This window comes from Lissotriton helveticus, chromosome 3_1, assembly GCF_964261635.1.
Source record: "Lissotriton helveticus chromosome 3_1, aLisHel1.1, whole genome shotgun sequence".
Lineage (NCBI taxonomy): Eukaryota > Metazoa > Chordata > Amphibia > Caudata > Salamandridae > Lissotriton > Lissotriton helveticus.
The window spans coordinates 1,265,654,580-1,265,679,394 of NC_136061.1; the positions used below are offsets into that span (position 1 = coordinate 1,265,654,580).

The 24,815-nt window shown below is 49.8% G+C and overlaps 1 protein-coding gene across 3 annotated transcripts in view; it reads right to left on the reverse strand.

The window, feature by feature from the left end:
- Positions 1-230: 230 nt before the first annotated feature.
- The window catches only part of CTPS1 (CTP synthase 1), a 225,444-nt gene continuing 200,859 nt past the window's right edge, over positions 231-24,815 (reverse strand). For 2 of the 3 annotated variants that reach the window (XM_078681909.1, XM_078681911.1), the window contains one exon: positions 231-1,093. Coding sequence is in view for 1 of the 3 variants with exons in the window: in XM_078681911.1 (XP_078538037.1) it covers positions 1,081-1,093 (13 nt within the window). In the remaining 2 variants the exon portion in view is untranslated. The remainder of the gene's footprint in view (positions 1,094-24,815) is intronic. The other variant, XM_078681910.1, reaches the window with a different exon arrangement.

Sequence of the window (24,815 nt, forward strand, 5' to 3'; positions counted from 1 at the left end):
CATGCCTACAACACACTGCAGGTCCTCAATCTTACATATTTTCCTCATGCCTATAGTATAATGTATTAGGATTAGTCTGATCAGACAGGTAAATAATACTTTTTTACATTTACATTATTGTCTCAATGAAACATGGAGCAATAGGCTCTCCGACATTAATCATTTTAGAGTATTTTCATTTGTGAACAGATTTATTTAACAAAACAGAACATAAACATGACTAGTACACATTTAGAAAGCATCCCTTTATTGAGCGCCAACAGTGCAGAATTCCTGAGCAGCAACACTGATACATGAAAAAAACAATATTGCCTCTATCAGAGGCTCCTCATTCGATAAAGCGGTGCTGAACTTTGCACACATCATTTAACCTTCCGTAGGAAAGAAATGTGTCCATCACAAAAAATAGTATAGATAATCGAGGTGAATACTGCTTTTTTTCACTTAAATGTTTAAATGGTTTATAGTTTAATGTTTGAATGCAACTGCATTCATAATTATATAGCCAAGAGTGAAAGCCAATGATAAACACTTTTGCCCGAGGCCATATATTTTCTGGTTGACCATCCTGTCTTAAACTTAAGATATAATGAGAAAGTTAAATTGTTTGCAAGTGGTGACATTTTAAAAAGTACTTTTTTGGTGCCTATTCAGCGTGACAATACATGTTGTGAAGCATAAGAGAAAAAAGACATAAAAATAGGGCAAAGAATAATAGGGGCCTGAAGATTGCTGCTATGGGGAACAGATCAAAATATCCCCCTCAAAGCAGCAAATTTAAAGCTCACAGTTCATACACGTCCACTTGATTGTGCATTCTGCATAAGTTCATATATGGTAAAACATATTCTCCTCTCGATGTCCATTCTTCACAGGCGAACCATCAGTCATAATATTTAAAGCTGCAAAGAATGACCACAAAACGAACAGGCCATCCGCTGCATCGAATATAAGAGTTCTAGATGGGAGCAAAGCGGTTATGGGAAACCAAGAAATTTCTTTGTGAGGAACAAAAGTAGATTTTATTTTTCAGAATGCTGATGGGGATCAACCGCCTCTGGTCTTGGATTTCAGGTGATGTTATTTCGACCTACTGGAAAAAAGGAGAATCTGTGAGGATGTGCAGAAGCAGCGACACATAACTCAGTGTGGATATGCACAGAATCCTCATTTTAGATCATAAATAGTGATAAGACTTGAATAGGAAATTACTTATTTACCTATAACTCCAGTTCACCAATGGTGGTAGCTTTGATATAGACGCACATGCTTGAATTATTCCGTGGGGGTCAGACTGGGAAGACCCTATGCCTTTAAAATAACAATACATAATATTCAAATGGCCAGTGGCTCAACAACAGTTCCTTTATTTAGTAGCACATCAACCCAGTGAGGTGAATGTGCTGAGCGCTCTATTCCGCTTAATGGCAACCATAGCCTAGATTTCATATCACAATTGTAAAGGATACGTTATGTTATGTTATGTTATACTTGGTTTTGTATAGCGCACGGCTACTCAAAGAGTGTCCCGGCGCTTTGGTTTGCACACCTATCTCATAACATAACAAGAAAAGACAACATAAAGACAAAAAAAATCCAGACAGAGGAGAAAAAGAAAACCCGAAGATGCAGCTAAGAAGTAAAAAGCCAAGTTTTGAGCCCCTTCCTGAAGGCCAGCAGGTTTGAAGTACTGCGCAAGGTCACTGGCTGCGCATTCCAGAGCTGGGGAGCCAGCAATCTAAAAGAGCGGCCTCCAATACGCGCCCTTTTGACCCGAGGGACTGCGGCGAGGAACAAGGATCCTGACCTCAGGGGCCTGGCTGGATGGTAAAAGGCCAACCTTTTTTGAAGGTATTTTGCTCCGGAGGCATGCAAAGCTTTATGCGCCAAAGTCAAGGTCTTAAAGATAATCCGCTTCCGGACGGGAAGCCAGTGCAGTGCCTGCAGGAGGCCCGAGGCTCTGGCACGCCGAGGTAGTCCAAAAATTGCCCGTGCTGCCGAGTTCTGGACCACCTGCAACCGTTGAAGCAGATATTCTGGCAGGCCGAGATAAAGAATGTTCGAATAGTCAATTCTCGAGCCAATTATCGCCTGCACTGTGATCTTCCTATGCTCCTCCGATAGTAGAGGGAGAAACTTGCGCAGCATCCGGAGCAGGCCAAAACAAGTGCCAATGAGGCCGATTATCTGAGAGCGCAATGTTAGGCCGTTGTCAATTTTAATCCCTAGGTTTTTGGCCACCTGGGACGAACTTGCTGGTGGAAACATGTTCTCTGGCCACCACACCTTCCAGTCCGGATCTGAACTGCACCCGAAGAAGAGGACCTCGGATTTATCCGAGTTGCACTTGAGGCCGTTATGTTGGAACCACTGAAAAACAGCCTCAAGGCAACCCCGGATCTTCCCTCCATCGAAGTCCGCACCACTCTCACAGGTGAAGAGGAGCTGGGTGTCATCAGCGTAGGAAACGATCTGAGCCCCGAAAGACTCCGCCAGAGGGGTCATAAAGATGTTAAATAGAGTTGAGCTCAAAACTGAGCCCCGAGGGACTCCGACACCCAATGGCGACATCTCGGCGGAGCAAGCAGAGGCCCAGACCGTTTGTCGACGGTCTGCCAGGAACTAACGAAACCAATTGAACACCGTCCCCCTCAGACCGATCTCAGAGAGTCTTACGAGGAGACCCTCGTGGGGGACGGTGTCAAAGGCCGCCGACAGATCTAACATCACCAGCATCGCCCTACCACCTGGATCCAGCACCTCCTTAATAGCCTCCGAAACTTCCAGGAGTGCTGTTTCGGTGCTGAGATTAGAGCGGAATCCAGAGTGAGTGGGGTGCAGTAGATCATGGGACTCCAGATAATCGGCGAGCACCTTATGCACATGTTTTTCAATAATCTTAGCGAAAGCAGGCAAAAGCGAAATAGGCCTGTAATTCGCCAGCACCTCCGCATCCAATCCGGGCTTTTTAAGCAGGGGAATAATCATCGCCTGCTTCCATGACTGAGGAACCACACCCTGTGCAAGAGAGCAGTTCAGCAGGGGGTTCACATATGGATTAATGGCTGCTGCCATTTTCGCCACAAACTTGGCGGGACAGGCATCCCGCGGGGAGCCTGATTTTAGACAGGCCATCAAATCCAGCGAAGAGGCCATAGAAAGAGGGGGAAAAACTGCCACAACCGAGCCTGCACTAGACGGGATAGCCGAGACATTCTCCGCCAGGCAGGGCACCTCGGGCTCCTGCACAGGGAAAGAGTCCTGGATCAGTCGGATCTTAGAGGTAAAAAAGTCAGCAATTGCGCTGACCCAAGATTCAAGGGGGGGGTCTGAGTCGACGCAGCGTGCGACATCGTAAACTCCCGCACAATGGCAAAAAGCTCCTTACAAGAGTTAGAGGCAGCTTCGATTTTCCTCGCGAAATATCCCTTCTTCTCGGAGAGGATATCTCGATGATAAGTTTTCACCAAGGACCTGTAAGCAAGTTTAGCCGTCGGGTCATATTTCGCGCGCCATACTCTCTCCGCTACCTTGCATTGTCGACGTAACACCGCCAGCGCTTCGGTGAACCAAGGGGCAGAGGCACGTTTGTCTAACTTGCGAGGGGGCCTCACAGGAGCAAGATCATCAAGCCTCTCCAGGAGCCATGCCTGCAACCGCTCTACATCCCCGTCTAGATCCCCTATCAGAATACAGGGATGGGCCGCACATGCCTGTGCCAGTAATTCCGGGGTGACCCGATGGAGTGCCCTGAATCCCTGGGAAACCTGCCGAGGGACACAAGGAGCTTTCCTGACCTCCAGAATGTGAAATTTAAGCAGCCTGTGATCCGACCATAGCACCTGGATAGGTGCATGGATCTCTATGGGGGTCGTAGAGAAAGTCAGATCCAGGGTATGTCCCTTCTCATGGGTCGGTCCATCATGATAGGGCACCAGGCCAAGAGGGGCTGTAACATCCAACATTTTTATAGAATCGACATCCAATTCGTCGTCCATGTGGACATTAAAATCACCAGCAACTATACAATGCTCCGCCGTAAGTAGCAAAGACGAGATTACCGACTGGAACTCGTCAAAAAAAGTGCCAGTGGCCCCCGGGGGGCGATACACGAGAAGACCTTTCATAGATTGGTGCGGTGATAAAACGATAGAAAAGGCGAGGGATTCGCAACCCTTAATCGCGTCCGAGGGAATGATGGTGCACGTGGCAATTTTATTTACTATCAATGCCACCCCGCCTCCGCGACCCTTCAGTCGATCCTGCCTGAAGATGTTATAATTCGGAGGGATAGCTGCGGCAATATCTGGGTTTGAGGACTCGCCGAGCCAAGTCTCGGTGAGCATCAAAAACAACGGTTTCTCTGTATCCAGCAGATCATAAATATCCAGTGCATGACGACCAAGAGATCTAGTATTAAGCAGCAAGCACAGATGTTTGACACTAACTGCCTCCTTCCGTGGCACGCAGGCCAGATGTTTCTGCGGGCGCCAACCACACTCAGGGCAGCGACTCTTACCCTTGTGACGCGCAGGGAATACCGTGCGGCAGGAGCCACTAGTCTGTTGCCACAAGCGAAGCTCCTGACCCGAATAGTGCAGCATGATAATCCACACATTCGACGGAGCGTGCTACCAGATCCCAGTCCGGCCCGCCGCCCCGAACGCCTCCGGGACGCTGACGGGCGCAGACGGGCAGGACTCTGGCACGACTCAGGCACAGGGAGAGGCACGACCGCTGCGCGAAACCGCTGCGCTCCCCAGGGAGCTTTAAGTAGGCGTCCCTCTGGCTGTACAGAGCGCTAGAGCGCTCGCAGCTGTCGTCCCCTACGCCTCAGCACCAGTCCAATATGGCGCCCAAAGTTCCCCACAGCCACCCGTGAACCAAATCCGCCAAACCAGCGGTGCGGGAGACCAATTAGTGTGCAGGTAAGGGGCAGAAGTCTGTCCGCTAAAAACAAGGGCTAACAAAATAAAACGAAAGAAAATACCAAACAGGTACAGTTAAAAATACAGCAGCGCGATGGTCAAGCACCCAGCGCGATATGGTGTGCAGATAATAATCCTAAGAATAGATAGTGAGTGGGAAGGCGGGGCCCGGTGGCGGAAATGCGTTTCTATGAAAGATACCAATGCTAAAGAACTAGAGTTACAGGTAAGTAACTCATTTGGTCTCCAGTGCTGTATCTTTCATAGATTCAAATGCTTGAATTAGAACAGTAAGTATACAAAATATCCAGTTAGCAGGCCCACTTTTCTCCACAGACATCATAATGGATGGAGACCTGTGCAGCCAACGTAAGGCACAGCATTCACATGTATGTTCTGAATAAGATTGTATTGAGTCAATAGAAGTTTGTAGTTTTTGTCCAGTATTGCAGTTTGCAGGTCCTACTGGGCACTGAGGTTCTGTCCAAGGGCCAGGTCTTGCGATCCTTCCTGATTTGGGTCAGCAAAGGGGATAGCCAGGGTATTCCAGGTTTTGGCAGCGAGGTAGGAAAAGGATCTTCCTCTGGTCCTAGTCTTGCTGATCCGGGGGACGTTGGCAAGGGCAACTTTATCTATGTGTTTTTCATCCGTGTCTGTGGCAGTGATGCAGCTGTGATGGAATTTTTGCTTCTCCTTTGAGCGGCTGTTGTATTTTTATTTATTTATTTGTTTTATTTATTTGCAAAGTTTTATATAGCGCTGGCTAGACCCGGAGGTATCAGAGCGCTTTACATGAGGATCAGCGACTTACAGGATACATAGTTATCTCATTTGAATCAGCGAGTTATTGGTTACATAGTTACATCAGTTTGAATCAAAGAAACACAGCGGGAGAGGGAGCAAAGGAGACCAGAACGGACAGACGAGGAAAACAATGTCAGATGACCGACTGGGTAGGTGACGGCCAAGGGGCCAGACTCCCCTATAGCTGCATAGGACAGCTCCACCGGGCATCGGCCAAGGTTGCTCGGGCTCCGCGATAGGTATCTACATCAGTTTAATCCACAAGTTGCCGGATACATAGTTACATCAGTAAGAATCAACAGAATCACAGAGGAGGGAGGATGGGGAGGAAAGGAGACACTAACCGGGGAGAAGAGGACGACAATGTCAGATGACCGGCTGGGTAGGTGACGGCCAAGGGGCCAGACTCCTCTATAGCTGCATAGGACAGCTCTACCGGGCATCGGTCAAGGTTGCTCGGGCTCCGCTGTAGGTACCTACATCAGTTTAATCAGCAAGTTACAGGATACATAGTTACATCAGTTAAATTCAAAAGAATCACAGAGGAGGGAGGAGGGGGAGGGAAGGAGACACAAACGGGAGAGACGAGGAAAACAATGTCAGATGACCGGCTGGGTAGGTGACGGCCAAGGGGCCAGATTCCTCTATAGCTGCATAGGACAGCTCCACCGGGCATCGGCCAAGGTTGCTCGGGCTCCACGGTATGTACAAACAGTTTTTGGTATCCGCCCAGGGGGCGTTGTCATAGTTCCATCCAGCCCAAACAGCACACAGAGAGCCCAGAAGAGCTAAGGCTATGGGCAGTTCACAAAGGGCCTTGACATTTGTAGGGTTAACCAGTGTGGCATGCCAGTGCTAAATCTGTATTTTCTCCAGAAGCGGAAGCATTTTTGTTCCATTATCTAATATGCATTTTGGCTAGGTTTGTGCTAAATAAATATCGCATATATATATGATTACCACTGGCCAAACTTTGCTACTTTCTCAAAGTATGCAAGCAAGCAATGTCATTCATAGGTGATTCACGCAGCAGGGGTGTGATAGTTCCATCCTCGCATAGAATGAATTGCCTGCATTTGTCATCCTCTTGATGAATATCACCATGACCTTATCCAGATTAAGCGCAGGGACCTCTCCTTCTGGATCATCTCACTGGTCACTGCCCTGTTCTTCCCCTTTGCCCAAATGCTATGGGAGGTTCTGGGCGCACTGGCAGTCAGTTTTGCCTAGAAAGGGAGGAGGTTGTTCTGGAAAGTAATGTGGCACTGCCACCAGTAGCCAGGCTAGTTGCAGCAGTGGAGGCTGCTGAGGAATAGTAGACGTAGGCACCTGCTGGGGAACATCGTAGTAAAGCTGTGAAACCGTCTTTTATAAGGTCTCCATCAGTTATTACAGGGTCTAAAAGAAAGCTTCGAAGCATCTGCATCATGAGGGTTCCAGTGGTGCGATTAGGACCACTCATAGCATCTATGAGTTGTAATATTCCTACTGCTCCGGAAACGCACCTCTAAAGTCTCTACTGCAGAACGATTGCGCATATTCTTGTCCAGAGGGCTCAGTTCAGAATTCATTGTACCTACAGATGGGCAGGATTGCAGGCTAGATAAGACTATTCATTTTCACTAATGCACAAGTTACTTACCTTCGGTAACAATATATCTGTAAAAAACATTAGAAGTGATAGATTCCTTACCTTAGAATTACCCCCAGGCGTCAGACTGGATCTGGAAAGTTTTTCGTCAACAGTACCCCTGCGCGGCAGTAGGCGTTGTCATGCGGCTTCGCGTGCATCGTTGTCGCCGGAGCTACTTAGACGCGACCACAAGCGCTGACGTCGGTTTTTAACACGACTTTCCGCGCCAGGAACGTAGAACCATGCAAGAAACTGTCCACTGGTGCCATGAAACTAGGGCCCTGAAAGGGATGACCTTAACCCTAGAAATCGGTTCGCAGAACAGGGAGGATGGGTGGGGCGGTAAGGAATCTATCACTACTAATGTTTCTTACAGATAGATCGTTACCGAAGGTAAGTAACTTGTGCATCTGAAAGAAACATGTGATAAGATTCTTTACCTTAGAATAGATACCCTGGCAATACCAACCCCGGTGGAGGGTCTGCGAACCAAGATCACACCAGAAAGTCCTGGAGAACAGAACGGCCAAAGAAGCCATCTCTCCGGACTTGGCTGTCCAGGCAGTAGTGCTTGGTAAACGTGTGCAGCGAGGCCCATGTAGCTGCCTGACAGATGTCATGCAAGGGAACTCCCCGTCCCAGAGCAGTAGTGGCTGCCGTCACCCTGGTAGAGTGGGCACGCAACCCCACCGGAGGCTCCTTTTTAGCCAAGGAGTAACAAGCCTTAATGCACAGGACGACCCACCGAGAGATGGTCCGCTTCTGCACAGCCCGACCTTTCTTGGCGTCCACGTAGCCAACAAAGAGCTGGTCATCCACCCGGAACTGTTGTGTGTGGTCCAGATAGATAGAGAGCGCACGTTTTGGGTCCAGGCGGTGGAGCCTCTCTTCCTCTTTTGAGGGATGTGGAGGCGGAAAGAAGGTGGGAAAAGTGATGGTCTGCCCGATGTGAAAGGCAATGACAACCTTTGGCAGAAAAGAAGGATGAGTCCTTAGAAGGAGGAGTCCTTAGAACAGGAGCCTTAGAAGAAAGAGCCTGGAGCTCACTCACCCTTCTGGCAGAGGTGATGGCAACCAGGAAAGCAGTCTTTAGATTGAGGAGACGAAGAGGGCAATTGTGAAGTGACTTAAAGGGAGCACACATCAGAAAAGTAAGAACTAGATTCAAGTCCCACTGAGGCATCACGAAAGGAACAGGAGGAAACATGTGCGTGATGTCTTTCAAGAATCTATTTACAACAGGGGACTTGAAAAGGGAAGGCTGATCTGGAAGCCTTAAAAAGGTGGAAATGACCGAGAGATAGCCCTTGATAGTGCCCAGAGCAGAGCTCTGCTGGGCCAAAGAGAGAAGAAAAAGAAGAACCTTTGAAAGAGGGGACGAAAGGGGATCCACAGCCTTTACTGTGCACCATGCCACAAACTTATTCCACCTGCAGGTGTATACCGTCTTAGTGGAGGGACGCCTGGCTGCCAAGATAACAATACAGATTTCAGGAGGCAGGTCGAAAGACATCAACTGTCGCCGCTCAATCTCCACACAAGGAGGTGGAGACTGGACAGGTTCGAGTGGAAGACCGTCCCCTGCTGCTGCAACAGAAGATCCTCTCGAAGAGGCAGACGGATCGGGGGATCGATGCTCAGACTGAGTAGCTCGGGATACCATACTCTTCAAGCCCAGTCTAGAGCCACAAGGATGACTTGGGCCCGGTCGCACCTGATCTTCTTCAGCACTCTGCGCAGAAGTGGTATAGGCGGAAAGCGGAAACAGACCGCAACACCACTCGCTACAAAAAGCATCACCGAGCGAGTGCCGCCTTGGAAATTCCAACGCGCAGAACTGATGACATTGCGCGTTCTCTTCGGTGGCGAATAGATCTAACCAAGGCTCTCCCCATTGCTGAAAGAGACCATGCGCCACATCCATCATGCACCGGCGGCTGAGTTAGTCCGCCCTGGCGTTCAAAGAACCTGCCAGGTGTTGAACCGCCAGGGACATACCCTGATGTTCCAGCCAAGCGCAGAGGCGCAGAGCCTCTTGGCAAAGGGTCCACGACCCCACCCCGCCCTGTTTGTTGCAGTACCACATGGCGGTGGTATTGTCGGTAAACACCTGCACTACTCTCCCCATGACAGAAGGAAGGAATACCTTCAGTGCAAGTCGGATCGCCCGAAGCTCCAGAAGGTTGATGTGGAGCTTGGACTCCGCCGGAGACCAGAGGCCCCTGATCTCCGCCTCCCCCATGTGGCCGGCCCATCCCGGAAGGGACGCGTCCGTCACAACTGTATGATCCAGTTGGGGAAGCGAGAGGGATCTGCCATTGAACCGATCGTGATTCGTGAGCCACCACTGCAATTGCCGTGCAGTGCCCTCCGAGAACTGGACGTGTCGGACAGGTTGCCCCGATGCTGTGCCCACTGGAACTTCAGGTCCCACTGCAGAGCCCGCATATGTCATCTGGCATGATCCACCAGCAGGATGCAGGAGGTCATCAGACCCAGTAGTCGAAGGGTGATCCTGACCGCAACCCGGGACAGAGGCTAAAAGATCAGAATCATAGCCTGAGTGTCCCAGACTCGCTGCTCGGGACGATAAACCCGAAACTGCCCGAGTCCAGAACTGCTCAGATAAAAAGGAGCTTCTGTGAGGGAATCAGGTGCGACTTCAGCACTTTGATGGAGAACCCCAGCAAATGCAGGAGGTCTGCCTTGGTCTGGAGGTGGGAGACTACTGCCTGGGGCGAGCCCGCCTTCAACAGCCAGTCGTCAAGATAGGGGCCTCCTGCATCCTGCTGGTGATCTGGGCAGATGAGCTGCGACTACCACCATCACTTTCGTGAACACCGAGGGGCGCTGGTAAGGCCAACGGGGAGCACGGTGAACTCAAAGTGCTCGTGGCCTACCGTGAATCGCAGGTAGCGCCTGTGGGCAGGCAGGACGGGAATATGAAAATAGGCGTCCTGCAAGTCCAACGCCACCATCCAGTCTTGCGGGTCTAGGGCAGACAAGACCCGAGCAAGTGTGAGCATCTTGAACTTCTCCTTTCGGAGGAAGCAATGTACGAGTTACTTACCTTCGGTAACGGTGTATCTGGTAGAGACGATTCTAGCCGCAGATTCCTTCACGTAGAATTATACCCAGGCTTGAGACTGGACCCGGAAAATCTTTTTGCCACAGCATCCCTGCGCGCCGGGAGGGAACTGCACCACGCGACTCCGCCATGCGTCACCCGCGCACGTGATGTCAGCGAGGTCACATAAGTCCCACCCCGGCGCGCCTACGTCAGTTTTCTTTGGAGAACTTTTCCGCGCCACAACGCGGAGCCATCAGACAAAACTGTGAGAGTATAGGAACAGTGTGCGAAAGAGCAGAAAAGGGGATGGTGAGGAACAACACCATAAGGAGCTGTGCCAAACACCGCAGTACCCAAATCAGGGAAAAGAATAAAGAACAAAACACAGCCCTGCCAGTACTAAGATAGCCCCCCCGGAGGCAAGGAACATTTGAAAAGTGTCATGAAAACATATAACAGGACCACAACCCCAACGAATAACAATGAAGGGGTACCAGTCCGGGACCACAAGGCACGACAAGAGTCCAAGACAGCCCCAACATAGAAAGTGACAACCCCCATAAGAAAGAAGGGCAAAGGCCCGGCCAAAAGACCCCAACCTAGATGATAGCAGAGGGGCTAGAACCCCTCAGCAATGAAAAAGGGGGAAGAAAGGAAGAGGGGGGGAATAGGCCCCAACTTGGGGCCACTAGAGCATTGAGGCACAAACTACAAAGAACTTACAAACCTATCCTTCAAGGCTCCACAGGAGGAGGAGGGAACAAACAGGACGAACATCCTATCAAAGAGGGATTACGGAATGCATGCACTGAAGACACAGCCACCCACAGGGAGGCGAATGCAGAAGACCAAGCCAAAAGGTCCTCACAGAACGGGGAGGAAGGGCGGGCCGTGAAGGAATCTGCGGCTAGAATCGTCTCTACCAGATACACCGTTACCAAAGGTAAGTAACTCGTACAACTGATAGAGACTACTAGCCGCAGATTCCTTCACGTAGAATAGATACCCTAGCCATACCCAAGGGGAAGGAGGGTCTGTGAGAGGACCTCCCCAGCCCAGGAGAGTCAAAGACCCCGACAGGGGAAAAGAAACGCCAGGACAGGGAAACAACCCAGTCCTCTCCAACAGGGGAAGAGCCGTAAGAACAGGGGAAAGGGCCCAGTCGCAAGCCCCCCCCTCCCCCCCCCTCTCCCCCCTCCCCCCCCTCCCCCTCCTCCTCCCCCCCTCAGGGCCTGGAGTGCACAGTATCTCTCACAGAAAGCGTAACGTGCACCCACACCAGATTCCAAGAGCAGTGGGAGAACACTTCCCACCAAGACCCGGAGGATCAACAAACCACCCACTGAGGAGGACAAAGCCCCAACAGAAGACGCTGGATGGCTGAGTCTGCAAGAGTATTAAAACAGCAGGTTACTGTCAAAAGGGAAGTCGACCAGTCGCTCCCTAAGATTGTCAGGAAAAACAGCATCGCGTGGCCAAGCATGGCGACGGAGAGCCACAGAAGTAGCCATAGCACGGCCAGTAGCATCAGTGACGTCCGAAGCACCTCGAAGAATAAAAGCGGTCAACTCTTTACCATTCAACACATGGACCTGCAGATCAGCACGCGCACCCTCATGAGACACGAGAAGGAGGGACTCCAACGAACCCCACAGGCTAGAAGTAGCCCTGGTCAACACACACAAAGTGTTAAAGCGCCCTAAAGACAGCACTGGAGGAAGCAAAGACATTATGTCCAAATGAATCTAACCACCGGGCCTCCCGTGACGGAGGGAAGGGTGTATGCAGTAGAGCGCCTTGAGTAGAAGGGTGGAAAGAAAGACAGACCGGGTCATGCGGAGGAGGCCGATGGCGGTGCAGAAGCGCCCGAGGCACTGGATTGCCGGTGGCAAGGGGCCTCCAGGCCCCATAAGAGAATCACTGAGTGATGCCTCAAAAGGAAAGAACCACTCCCGTCCACCAGAGCCCAGGCGGGGAATCCCCAAGAGGTGGTCTGTAGAAAATGGAGTAAAAGGTTCACCCATCCTCAGAATACCAGTAGCCGCGGAAATAGCCCGAAAAAAGGCAACACTGGCCTCAGTAAGGCACCACGCAGGTGAAAACAATTCCTCCATGGCTGACGATCGCAGACTGAGCTGCCCTTCCCCAATTCCAGGGGGAAGCGGTCAGCCCCGGCGCAGTGGAAGAACCACAGAGGAATGAGGTACCCAAAGGGCCTCAGAAGGAGAAAATGCTGGTGGAGAACCAAGCCGCGAGCCCGGGAAAGAAGGGTTTGAGGATTTTGGCCGCGAGGACGGCGAAGAGCCTCCCCTAGAAGATGCAGGCTAAAAGGCAACTACACGGCACCCTTTCTCCGGGGAGGAACACATCGACAGATGACAGACCTCTGGAGACGAAGGGACTTCAAGAGACGAATCCAGAACCAGGCACCGGCACGGCTCCGTGGAGGTCATCCGCGGCGCCTGATCGGCGTCATGCGGCGCCAGAGGGGCCACTTTTGGCGTCAGCGCCGCCCCAGACGGAGCAGCCGTCCGCACCGAGAATCGAGGGGGACTCGGGAAAGCACCCCAAGGCCCCGTCTCTACCCGTGACTCCACCGGAGCTGCCTGCTCAGAGGGCCGAGGGGGTAAGCCCGGTGTTCCGGCGATCAACTGCGACACGACGATTTGCGGCGAGACAGGGACGCTAGGTGCCAAAGAGGGGAGCCCCGAAGGGCCACACCCTGACGGCGCCACTCTCCTATGACCTGGAGCCGAGACCTTCGGCGCCGGAGACTCCGCGGAAGTCGACGCACGGGGCAAGGTATCCGCGGACGTCTCAGGAGGTGGAGAAAGGGCTAAAGAAGCCTGCAGAGCCGCAGTGTAGGCTTTTATTTGGGCCCTAGTCGCCTCCACGCCGGGAAACGGCGGATAGGGAGGCGATAGGCGGGGGCGCGTGTCCCAGGGGGAGCAGGCGCCCACTGCAAAAGGAGGACAAGGCCTTGGAGATAAATTGAAGGACCTACCAGCCGGTGAGCCACGCCCTTGGGGCCGCGCGAAAGACTATGTCGCAGACGAAACCGGCGGTTCCTTGCTTCCGAGGTAGAGGACAGACGCTGAAAGGACACCGACCTGGATAAGTGCGCCGACTGCAACTTCATCCGGCGGTCCCGTCGCGACTTAGGCTTGAGGTGCTGGCATGAATCGCAGCTCTCCGAGTCATGGGGCCCACCCAGGTACCACACGCAAACTGGGTGAGGGTCTGTCGCTGACATGGGACGTGCACAAGAGGGACACGTCTTGAAGCTCGAAGGCATTTCCACACTGTTCCAAACGTGAAAAAAGGGATAGAAGGCCTGAAAACAGGCCAGAGCTCAACAAGATCAGCGTTGCACGGGGAAAGAGAAAAAACTGACATAGGCGCACCGGAGTGGGACTTATGTGACCTCACTGACGTCACGTGCGTGGACGACGCAAGGTGCTGTTACCCCCCGGCGCGCAAAGATTTTTCGGGTCCAGTCTCTATAAAAATTGATAATTGATAATTCTATGTGTAGGAATCTGCAGCTAGTAGTCTCTATCAGATTGACGTTCCGAAGGTCCAAGATAGGAAGCAGGCCCTTGTCCTTCTTTGGAACCCGAAAGTAGTGGAAATAACAACCACGACCTACTTCTGGCGTCGGAACGCACTCGATGGCCCCCTTGGCAATGAAGGCCACAACTTCCTGCTGGAGAAGCGCCAAGTGATCCCCAGGCATGCCGTGGTACTGAGATAGAATGGCTGGAGGGGTTGCCTCGAAGGGGAGGGACTAGCCCCTTCAGACAATTTGCAGCACCCACTTGCCCAAAGTGATGTTGCGCCAGTGGTGGAGATGAAGGCGTATTCGTCCACCCACTGGCGTCTGATGGGAATGAAAGGTCGGAATAGGAAGCTTCGAAGTGGAGGCTGCGGGGGTGGAAGTGGACTGACCCGCCCGCTGGCCGCCTGAACCGCCTCAACAATTCCCCCGTCTGCGACCACGCTGAGGTTGTTGCTGCTGTGGTCTGTGGCTCTGCGAACGCTGTGGGGCGCCCCTTCTGTGGCCACGAAAGGAACGAAAAACAGAAGGCGGAGGAGTCTGAGACTTGGCCGTTGCCCGGGAGTCCTTGAAGTGTTCCAACAGGATGTATGACGTTACATCGCAAACTTTTACAACGCACACCGTTACAACGCAATTTTTACAACGCAGATACATTTACAACGAATGCTTTTACAACGCATGACATTACATAGCAGATGCTATTACAACGCATGCCATTACAACGTAAGTATAGGTAAGTATATTATTTTAAAAAAAAATGTAATTTATTCAAATTTAATTAATTTAATAAATTAAATTATTTTTAATAATTAATTTGTAAATATATATACTTTAAAAAATAGTTTATTTTAAAAACAACAATTATTATTAAAGAACTATTAAAAAATAATATTATTAAAATTAATTATTTAAATTATTTAAATTTATTTAAAAACTGAACCCTAAAAATACCCGTTACCCTGAACTCTTAAAATACCCATGTACCCCATAACCCATACCTAGCCCTGAAACCTAAAAATACCCCTGTACCCCAAAACCCATACCTAGCCCTGAAACCTAAAAATACCCCTGTACCCCAAAACCCAAACCTAGCCCTGAAACCTAAAAATACCCCTGTACCCCAAAACCCAAACCTAGCCCTGAAACCTAAAAATACCCCTGTACCCCAAAACCCAAACCTAGCCCTGAAACCTAAAAATACCCCTGTACCCCAAAACCCAAACCTAGCCCTGAAACCTAAAAATACCCCTGTACCCCAAAACCCAAACCTAGCCCTGAAACCTAAAAATACCCCTGTACCCCAAAACCCAAACCTAGCCCTGAAACCTAAAAATACCCCTGTACCCCAAAACCCAAACCTAACCCTGAAACCTAAAAATACCCCTGTACCCCAAAACCCAAACCTACCCCTGAAACCTAAAAATACCCCTGTACCCCATAACCCAAACCTAGCCCTGAAACCTAAAAATACCCCTGTACCCCAAAACCCATACCTAGCCCTGAAACCTAAAAATACCCCTGTACCCCAAAACCCATACCTAGCCCTAAAAACACCCCTGTACCCCAAACCCCAAACCTAGCCCTGAAACCTAAAAACACCCCTGTACCCCAAAACCCAAACCTAACCCTGAAACCTAAAAATACCCCTGTACCCCAAAACCCATACCTAGCCCTGAAACCTAAAAATACCCCTGTACCCCAAAACCCAAACCTAGCCCTGAAACCTAAAAATACCCCTGTACCCCATAACCCAAAACGAAATATATACTATTACTTAAATTAATTTATTTAATTTACATTTAAAAAAAATGATTTAAAAAAATAACATACTTACCAATACTTACGTTGTAATGGCATGCGTTGTAACAGCATCTGCTATGTAATGTCATGCGTTGTAAAGGCATGCGTTGTAACGGATCCTGCGTTGTAACGGTGTGCGTTGTAATAGTTGCGTTGTTTCCCGTTCCAACACACTATTTGCCTTATGGCCAAAAAGGCGAATGCCATCAAAGGGCTTGTCCATCAGAGTGTTCTGGACATCCCCTGAGAAGCCAGTTGTCCTCAACCAGGCGTGGCACTGACACGCCACCGTCGTGAAAATTGACCAGCCCAGTGAGTCGGCGGTGTCTAGCCCACAACGTATGGTGAACTTTGCTGCGTCTATCCCGGCCGCAATCGCCTGGGAAAGAACTACCTGGGCCTCCTCCGGGCAGTTAGGCAGCACCTGCGCAATCGTGTCCCACAGAGAGCGGGTATGACGGCCCAAGAGGCATGCGGTGTTCACCGACCGCAGCCCTAAGCTGGCAGATGAAATCAGTTTCTTACCAAACTGATCCAGCTTCTTGGATTCCCTATTCAATGGTGCAGTAGGGAACGCGCTCTGGGATGTAGAGGCTTGGACAACTAAGCTCTCCGGGGTGGGGTGTTGGGTAAGAAAGAGGGGGTCGCCCAGAGCCAGGCGATAGCGTCGGGCCACGTTCCTATTCACAGGAGCCCCTGTGTTGGGCCTGGACCAGGTGCCCAAAAGAACGTCAGATAGTGCTTCATTAAAGGGCAGCAAAGGCTCTGAAGAGGTAGCCGCCGGTTGGAGCACTTCTGTCAGGAGATTAGTCCTGACGGCCACAGTAGGGAGTTCGAGGTGGAGAGCCTTGGCCGCCCTACACAACACCACTGCGTAACTGGCTCCCTCCTCCGTAGCCACGGTAGGAGGAGACAGCATGCCAAGGTCAGGTGAGGTTTCAAGACCACTGGCTTCCCCCAAATCCTCTGCCCAGTCCGGATCATAAGCACAGTCCTGTGCTAGAGGATCCTCATACCCCTCCCAGTCTTCCCCTTCCTCCGAAGTCTGTGGAACAGGCTCAAAATAAGGAAGAGGGACATAGGGCACAAAAGGGTCTATCGGCGTCGGCATCGGGCGACGTTTATTCGGGTCGGGGCTGAACTTTGGGACGGCGCCGGTGGAGGTGTCACTAGGTCAACCGCCGTCGATCGGGATCCTTGGGGGGCCTGCGGCGCCGGAGATGGCAAAGCAGGACCCCCAATCAGACCCTGGGGCCTGCAGGCGCACCGGCGGCCAAAAGAGTCGGGCCATGGCAGCAAGAAACTCTTGCACCTGAGCAGGCGTCGCCCCCACACCCAGGAAGGGGGGTAGACTGGGGGCGACGGTCGCAGGCTCCGCCGGAGCAGCAGGGGTGGCACAGCCTGCACACACGAGGGCAAGTCGAAGAGCGACGATGCTTCTCGACTTCTTCTTGGAATGCTTCGACTTACCTGACCCCGAGAGCGAAGACTTAGATCCAGAAGAATGATGGTGACGACACTACGATCTGTCTCTGGACCTCCAACGTCTGCAAGCAACTTTCCAGCCCACTCCCGCAAAGACTTCAGCGCCATGGCCCGGCAGTCGGGTCAGGACTTGGGGTTGTGGTCACGCCCCAGGCAGTAGAGACATACCTGGTGTGGGTCCGTCACTGACATCATGGGGTGACAGTCCTCACAGTTCTTGAACCCGGGCATCCCTACGACACCAGGAGTCGATCGACTCAAAAAGAGGAGGTAAAAGGCCTAAAAAAACTCGGTCAAAAAGTGACTGGGGGTACTTGCTCCTCCCAGATCTGCGCTTGCTGGCGCCGAAAAAGAAAGTACTGACGTCAGCGCGCGTGGGCACGTCTCAGTAGCTCCGGCAACGTCATCCCGGCGGCAACAAAGCCCGCGGGGCCGCACGATGACGCCTACCGACGCGCAGGGGTGCTGCTGACGAAAAACCTTCTGGATCCAGTCTGACGACTGGGGGTAATTCTAAGGTAAGGAATCTATCACTACGTGTTTCTTTCAGATGTCTTCTTTTAATTCAGAATTGAGAATGAGTAGCAGTTTTGTGAAACCCTAAATAATGAAACCATCAAAAAGATATCAGAACTTCTAGCAGAGGTGGACTAGTGATGTCTGCAACCATGTTGTCGACAGTGCTATTGACACGGTCATCAACAGGGTGATCAATGGAGCTGTTGCCGACATGACAATATCAATGGTGTCACCACGAACGGGGCACTCTGTCAAAAGGGTCTTCCTCAAATTAATCATCGATGAGATGCAAGTTGGCTCCACAGAGGCTCTCAGGAGCCGCATTTATGCACCACATAAGGTGTAGAGTGATCACAAGCCAGTGAAACCTTTAAGGCAGATAATGGTGCATTTCTTATTTTTCTTTTTTATTTCCAGGAGGTACAATACCAGTCCTTTCTCAATCCTTGAGAGTCTTTGCAGGAAATGTCTGACCAGCATTACTGCAAGAAGCTTTATGCTTAGGGTGCAAGCAATATAGATAGTTGACATGAGGTTTATCAGCATAGATCTCTTGCTGCCCACAAGGGGAATAAGTATGAAAAAAGATCTCTTGTTGTTGTTTGTCGAGACAGTTTGAACTTCAAGCCTGGTCCGGAAAAAACAAAATCAAATAACCACAGAAATAACTCACTGTACAGTGTACCTGAAGCTAAGCCTAATAGACATCCAGCCGAGTTGAAGAAAAGGTCGAAATGCTGTGATTTTTTTTTTTTTTAAACAGAGTAAAGAGAGAGTTTTCCCTTGGTGGACAGATTAAGCCAATAAACAATTAAACACACAAAATAAAGTTAAATTATAATTTGTCAACACATATTAGCCCATACATTGAGTCTTTCCTACACCAGACAATGTGTAAAATGTTATATACTTTTATTGTAAAGCGCTCTGATATCTGCAAAGATCTTGTTCGCGCTATATAAAACCTTAAAAATAAATAAATAAATAAAATTTAAAAATACAATAATGTATATGCAATTTAAAAAAAATGTCAGACTCGAAATTCATGACCAATTTTCATCAGATCATAAAATAAAAACATATATTCTCACAATGTATAAATACAGAACCCAAAGTTGCCCTAGGCAACCGGACAGGCAACGGTGTACCTTAAATTCTTATACTAAAGAAGGGCACCCTTTTTATCTAGACACTAGGTATAGCATCAACAGTACACACAGAGAGACATGAAACAGACAGTGCAATTTGTCATTGAATAACACATCCGGGTTTAAGGAGTTTTTTTCAACCAGTCCTAGTAGCACATTCTTAGCTTTTCTACAGGATTGGTTATAGTCCCAATGATTGTGTTGATTTAGGCGTCGAAGCGTTTCAATGGTTAAAAATGATTGTTCCATCTTTTTCAAGACAAAGATTCGTCTCTCTTTATAGGCACTGGTTGGTTAAAGGGGTCTCTCTCATTATTTTTAAACATTTAAAAAACCCAACTGAAATTCACTTTAGAAAACAAGCATTTGCAATGCAATAGGTCTTGCATTACTGAAAGTTAGATAGTAAGATAAGAGCAAGATATAAAGGCCTGTTTACAGAAAGCGAGTTTGTGGAAGCATACATTAAACCAGGTTTGGGCAACGGGAGGGACTAATCCGAGCTGGACAGCCTAAAGTAAATAAAGCCAGAAAATAAGAGTTACAAACCACAAAGCCAATGGTAAACAATGGTGAAACTGAATGTCCCCAAGATGTCTTTAGCAGGCTTCGACCTAAAAAGGCTTAAGTAGAGTTGCACACAACTATAGAAATCCCCCCTTTTTGTTTTTAACTCTGCTAATGGCCATTGTTAAATATACAGGAAAAGGTTGTGGCAAACCTGCCATAAAGACAGCAGAATAGAATATGATGGAAGACTTTTTTGAGGAATTTTCCAAATGCCAGAAACTTGGCAAAACAAATATTTCCACTAATACAGCTCGTGTGTACATGTGAATAAGTCTAGTGACAGAAATTGGGCTCACATTTGTCGGCCTTGTTATTGTGCCACGGAAAATACATTAGTATTTCCACCACTGGCAACACAAGATCCGCAGGAGGGGACCTCCAAAGGTGATAGCACACGTATTAGAGGTACTAATGCAGCACACATTTGCAGAAATTCTATCAACAGAAAGACCACAAGTGGAATTGGCAACACTGGCACATACTATGCTAGAGGGATTACAACCAATTTGTCACACTGGCAGAAATGTCTAAATATGATGGACTGGCCTTTGCCAGTGACAGGTGGCATAACGCAACATGAAGGGAGCCCCCTGCAGAATGTGGGCAGGGACACCATCATGATACTCATTGACCATGGGATTCAATGGGGAGCCCCTTGAGCGCTGAGGGGGCCTTTGAATGTTTAGGGTGCCCCTGCACATCAGTGGCTTTAGGGGCCGGCATTAAACCGCTGCCAGTGACGCGTCATCAGTGGAAGTGAAATATCTTCCAGACGAACTTTGTCAGTCGTTACACATCGAGCACCCCAGCTGGAAAGACAAGCTATGAGAACCTATGTGCAACAGATTTTGGCGAATAAGTTATAATGGGACTTAAAGATGCTGGATCGCATGCTGTAGAGTGGTGGAGGGTGAGTTGCAGATGCAGGTCTTGGTCTCTGGGACAGTGTGTGCATAAAAAGTCTACAGGTACGCCTGCACCAGAAACATGCATCTTACACATCAATGGTCTTTACTACCCGTCCAGCATTGCCCTCTGCGCCTTCCTTATGGAGCTCGAGCCATCATTTATTGCGAGAAGGAAGGAAGGCAGCCAGGAGCCCCATGTAAGCTCATTGCGGGCGCTTCCAGGCCTCGACTCCATCATTAGCATTCAAGCTGAGATAGCACGCACTGTCTCCCTTAAGTGCTTTGAGGATCAGTCCCACCTGTGCACTCCTTGTGTGGTATGTGTGCCGTATGTGTCCTTGACGACCTCCCACCCCAGCTGTCAATCTCCACAGACGTTCCCTTCAGAGGGACTGTCAGAGCCTGCCACTTGAACAGCAGTGACGTCCTGTGCCCCCTTCAAAGCGGACCCTGGAACAATGGCAACTGTCTGCAGTTTTTAAATGAACTGCGGCTGCTGAAGCATGTCAGTCTATTGTCTAGTGTGAGAATCTAACTTAACAATAAAACACAACTAAACTTCAATACTTCTCTTGAATAATCAAGACAAACCTCCACAATAAAAGGCAGACGCACCCATCGTTTGCAGTACATAGGGTACATCATTTGTTTATAATTTGTTTATAGCTCATTAAACAAATAAATTAACAAGCATTGGCAGAGCCAATAGGTCTCGCTTTTGGGATCTAATAAGTATTTAGTTATGCAGCACAATATCCTTGGTGCAACAACATCAACTGTTGCATGGCTAAACACTTATAAGGTCCCAAAGGCGAGACCTATTGGCTATGCCAATGCGTTTTACATCTTGAAGAAGAGACACATCGGTAAAGTTTGACCTCACCCGCATACAATTTCCGATGCGTACGTGTGTCTATTGCTGTGGGCGTTAGGATGTGCTTCTGGTTGTGTTACTAATACAAGTCGTCATTGGAGCTTGCATCTGAATATGTGTGTAAAGAGCAGAAGTCCCTCTGAAGGGGCAGAGTACCCAGAGGAGAGGGAAGTCTAGAGTTGGGCGCGCACAGGCAAGGGGGTAATCACTGCAAACGGGTAAGAGAGGGGACCGTGTCAACAGGACAGAGGCTAGATGCCCACATGAAAGGGTGCTAGGTGCAAACAGGTGAGTAGGGGTGGGGGGAGCTTTGTGATCACAGGTGAGATGACACTAGGATGTGCACCAGTGATGGCTTGGTGCACACGGGTGAGGTCAGCAGGGTCTAAGCGGGAGAGCGGGGTTGTTACATATAGGTTAGATGGCACTGTATGCAGACAGACAGAGGCGCAACTAGAGCCAAATTTCGTGGGGCTGATTCATCCACCAGTAGGAAGTGTGGAGATGCAGGGGCTCTAAGAAGGGGTGAAAATACGACACAGCTTTTAACATGCAAATGGTCTTTTAAAGGCCTGTGAAGTTCTCGGGTGCGGCTGTGTGCGAGCCCGGGAAGCTGTCTCAGCCTGGGCTGCCACACACGACGGAAGGGGGGAAGTGGGGGGGGGGGGAGGAGGGAATCCCTTTGAGTCCAATGGGCGTTGCGTGCCTGCAGACAGGTGGGAGGTACCAAAGGCCAGCATGTGACAGGAGGTTAGGCGCACAGAGGGGAGCAGTCACTACATCTGTGGGTGAGAGTGGGGCTTGTTGCTCACGAGAGAGAGGCTGCCTGCTGTCAAGTGAGAGGGGCCCAGGCAGTCTCTAGTTATTTCATTTCATTCTGAGTAGCTGGGGTGGAAGCGGGTGAGAAGGGGTGAGTGCACACAGGTGAGTGTGCCAGGTACATGCATGAGGGTTAGGTAAAAGAGGTGATGTGAGGGTGTATTGGCAAACAGTGGAAAGGGACAAGGCTTATATGGGTGAGAGGGGATAGGTACTCACATGCGATACGTCACGTGGCTAGGTACTCACTTACAAATAAGTGTGATATATATAGACTGACACGAGAAGGGGGGGGGGCAATGTGCATACACAACTGAGACATGGCTATCCGTTGTCCAGCATGTTCACGTAAAAAAATGAGGGGATTTATCCAAGTGCAAGTCCGGCTAGTCGGGGACAGTGCTTAATTAGTCAAAGGGTAACCAAAGCTGCCCGGAAGCCCGCGGCCGGCGCCAGTACATGTTCAAGCGCCACATACCAGGGCTGCTCGGTCCTGAACCCACCTCAGGCCTCTCATCCACTGCCAGTCACACCCTGCTCCTTCCTTCACTCTTGCAGGTTCATGCTTTCTCCCATGGTGACGGGTTTTCCATTTTTCTCTTCGTCCTACTTTCCTGTTAGGGTGTGTTTTCCCTCTGCTGCTCACGGGATATGTCTGGCGCAGAAAAAATACGTGCAGGTGGCCCCCACTGGCAACCATTGGCTCACATCTGCACTGGTCGGGGTGATCCCAAAGGACTGCTATGGATGTAGCACCCCTGGGTCTGTTGGGGGCTCCTGCTGTAGATAAAATAAAGGCCATGGTAATTGATAGCATTTACAGGTTAGGTGTGTGCCACACTAATCCGTGCTTAAACTAAACTTGCTTTCGTCAGAATAGGCACTCAGGTTTTCTGTGCACGCAGGCACCTGTGAGGTAAAGGGGCAACACTTGGGAAGTGTGTGTGAACAGTGCATTGTTGCTGCTCTCACTTGTGCTTCGGAGTAGGTCTGTGCAGATTGGTTCTGAGAAAGATAAACTGCAAGTTTGTACCACTCAGGGCCAGGCCAGCCTATTATTAATTATTATGTGACAGCACTGCGGTATGGGCGTCTGCTGGGCTGGGCATGCATTGGGAGGCGTAGGCATGCAGAGATTCTCCCTGTGGTTCTTGGCGCTATAACACGGCATTCGAGGCTACAGCTACATATTATATATAATTGTGCCCAAAAAAATTATGTTGATGTTTTTGGACAGGTCGTCAGGGAGGGCGCTTGATCATTTGAACTTCTATTTTCTTTCGTGGTTGTGCCCTCTGCATATTTAGGATTACTGCCCATGTAGTATGTGGCTATGGTTGGTGACTAAGTACAATTTGATTTACTTTGGTATAATTTTTTTTCGTCATTACTACTTTATTTTTTATTTTTCGTGATGTTTCCTACAATGGCATCAGGCTTAAAGGCATTTGAGGTCACATCCTGTCATGTGAATGAGGGTCAGGGGCATGCTATGTCACCAATACCCCGGGCGTGTTGGTGAATCTGCAGCCTTTGTAGGGCCTGCTTTTTTTAGTATGCATTTTGCTTCCGCAATGCTGCAAGGGTTAGATAAACAATCTTACAGCATCTGACATATTCCTGTCTTAGGAGTTTGTCAGCGTATTACCACTAGGCGCAGTCTGCCGCCCACAAGGAGGGAGGTTGGACTGGAGCAAGCACAGAAAAGAGGGGCTACTACGTACTGAGTGCAACAGCCAGAAGCACAACGAGAAAAAAGGTTCCACCAGATAGCACCGTAGGTGGAGGTGCAGAAAGTAAAGGTGCCATTCCATCTTTGCCCAGTTTCCCCTTTTGCAAGAAGAGGGACAGTTGTACATAAATGGACGCTTATCTGGGGTTCGTGGGTGAAGATATTGCGCCCTCTATTTAGTGTTTTTCCTGCCTCCTCTTGGAAGCCTGCAGCTTGACAGCTCCCGAGGCCTCTTTCCGGCCGGTTTGTCCTGCAGAGAAGCGGGTGCCGCGGCTCTTGGCACGCGCTTCGGAAAGAGAGCTGGCAGAGGAGAGGTATCCAGCGCACGGTTCTCAGGGTATCGAGGGATGAGCAGCTCTGCCTGATGTTGGCAGCGGCCACGCGGCTGTCCGGGGAGAAGGCAGTGTGGTGGCACTGAGGAGCGGCGCCACACGCAGCTGTCAAGCCATTCTTTCTGTGGCTGTCTGAGGCAAAGGTCGAGCCACCACCATCCAATTCTCGCCCCCGCCCCTTCCCGACATCCAGACTGTCCTCTCTCTGGATAAGAGCCACTCCTATATTAATGGTTTTGCGAGTGTCGTCCAAGAAGGTTGCCTGGAATAAAGGATGCCTTACAGTTTGTGCTGCCCGGCATACTTTGCGTTCCGTGAATAATTAACAATGGGCCTTTTTCATTTTGTAAAAAAAAAAAAAAACAGTTGCATAACTTGTCGGTAGGATCACATCAATCATGTGGCAGCGGAAAAACCATATTAAACTACACGTTTGACTAATTTATATTATATTATTTATATATACTTTGCGGAGGAGCGGGTGGGAGGGGGGGAATAGGCATGAAAGTTAAAAGAAAAAAGAATCCATCTGTTTCCAATTAACGCGACTGCGAGACAGGCAAATGTAAACAAGCGCGGACGCGATAATTGGAAACAGTTGGCGCCGCTGCTCGCTCCCGAGACACATAGGCTA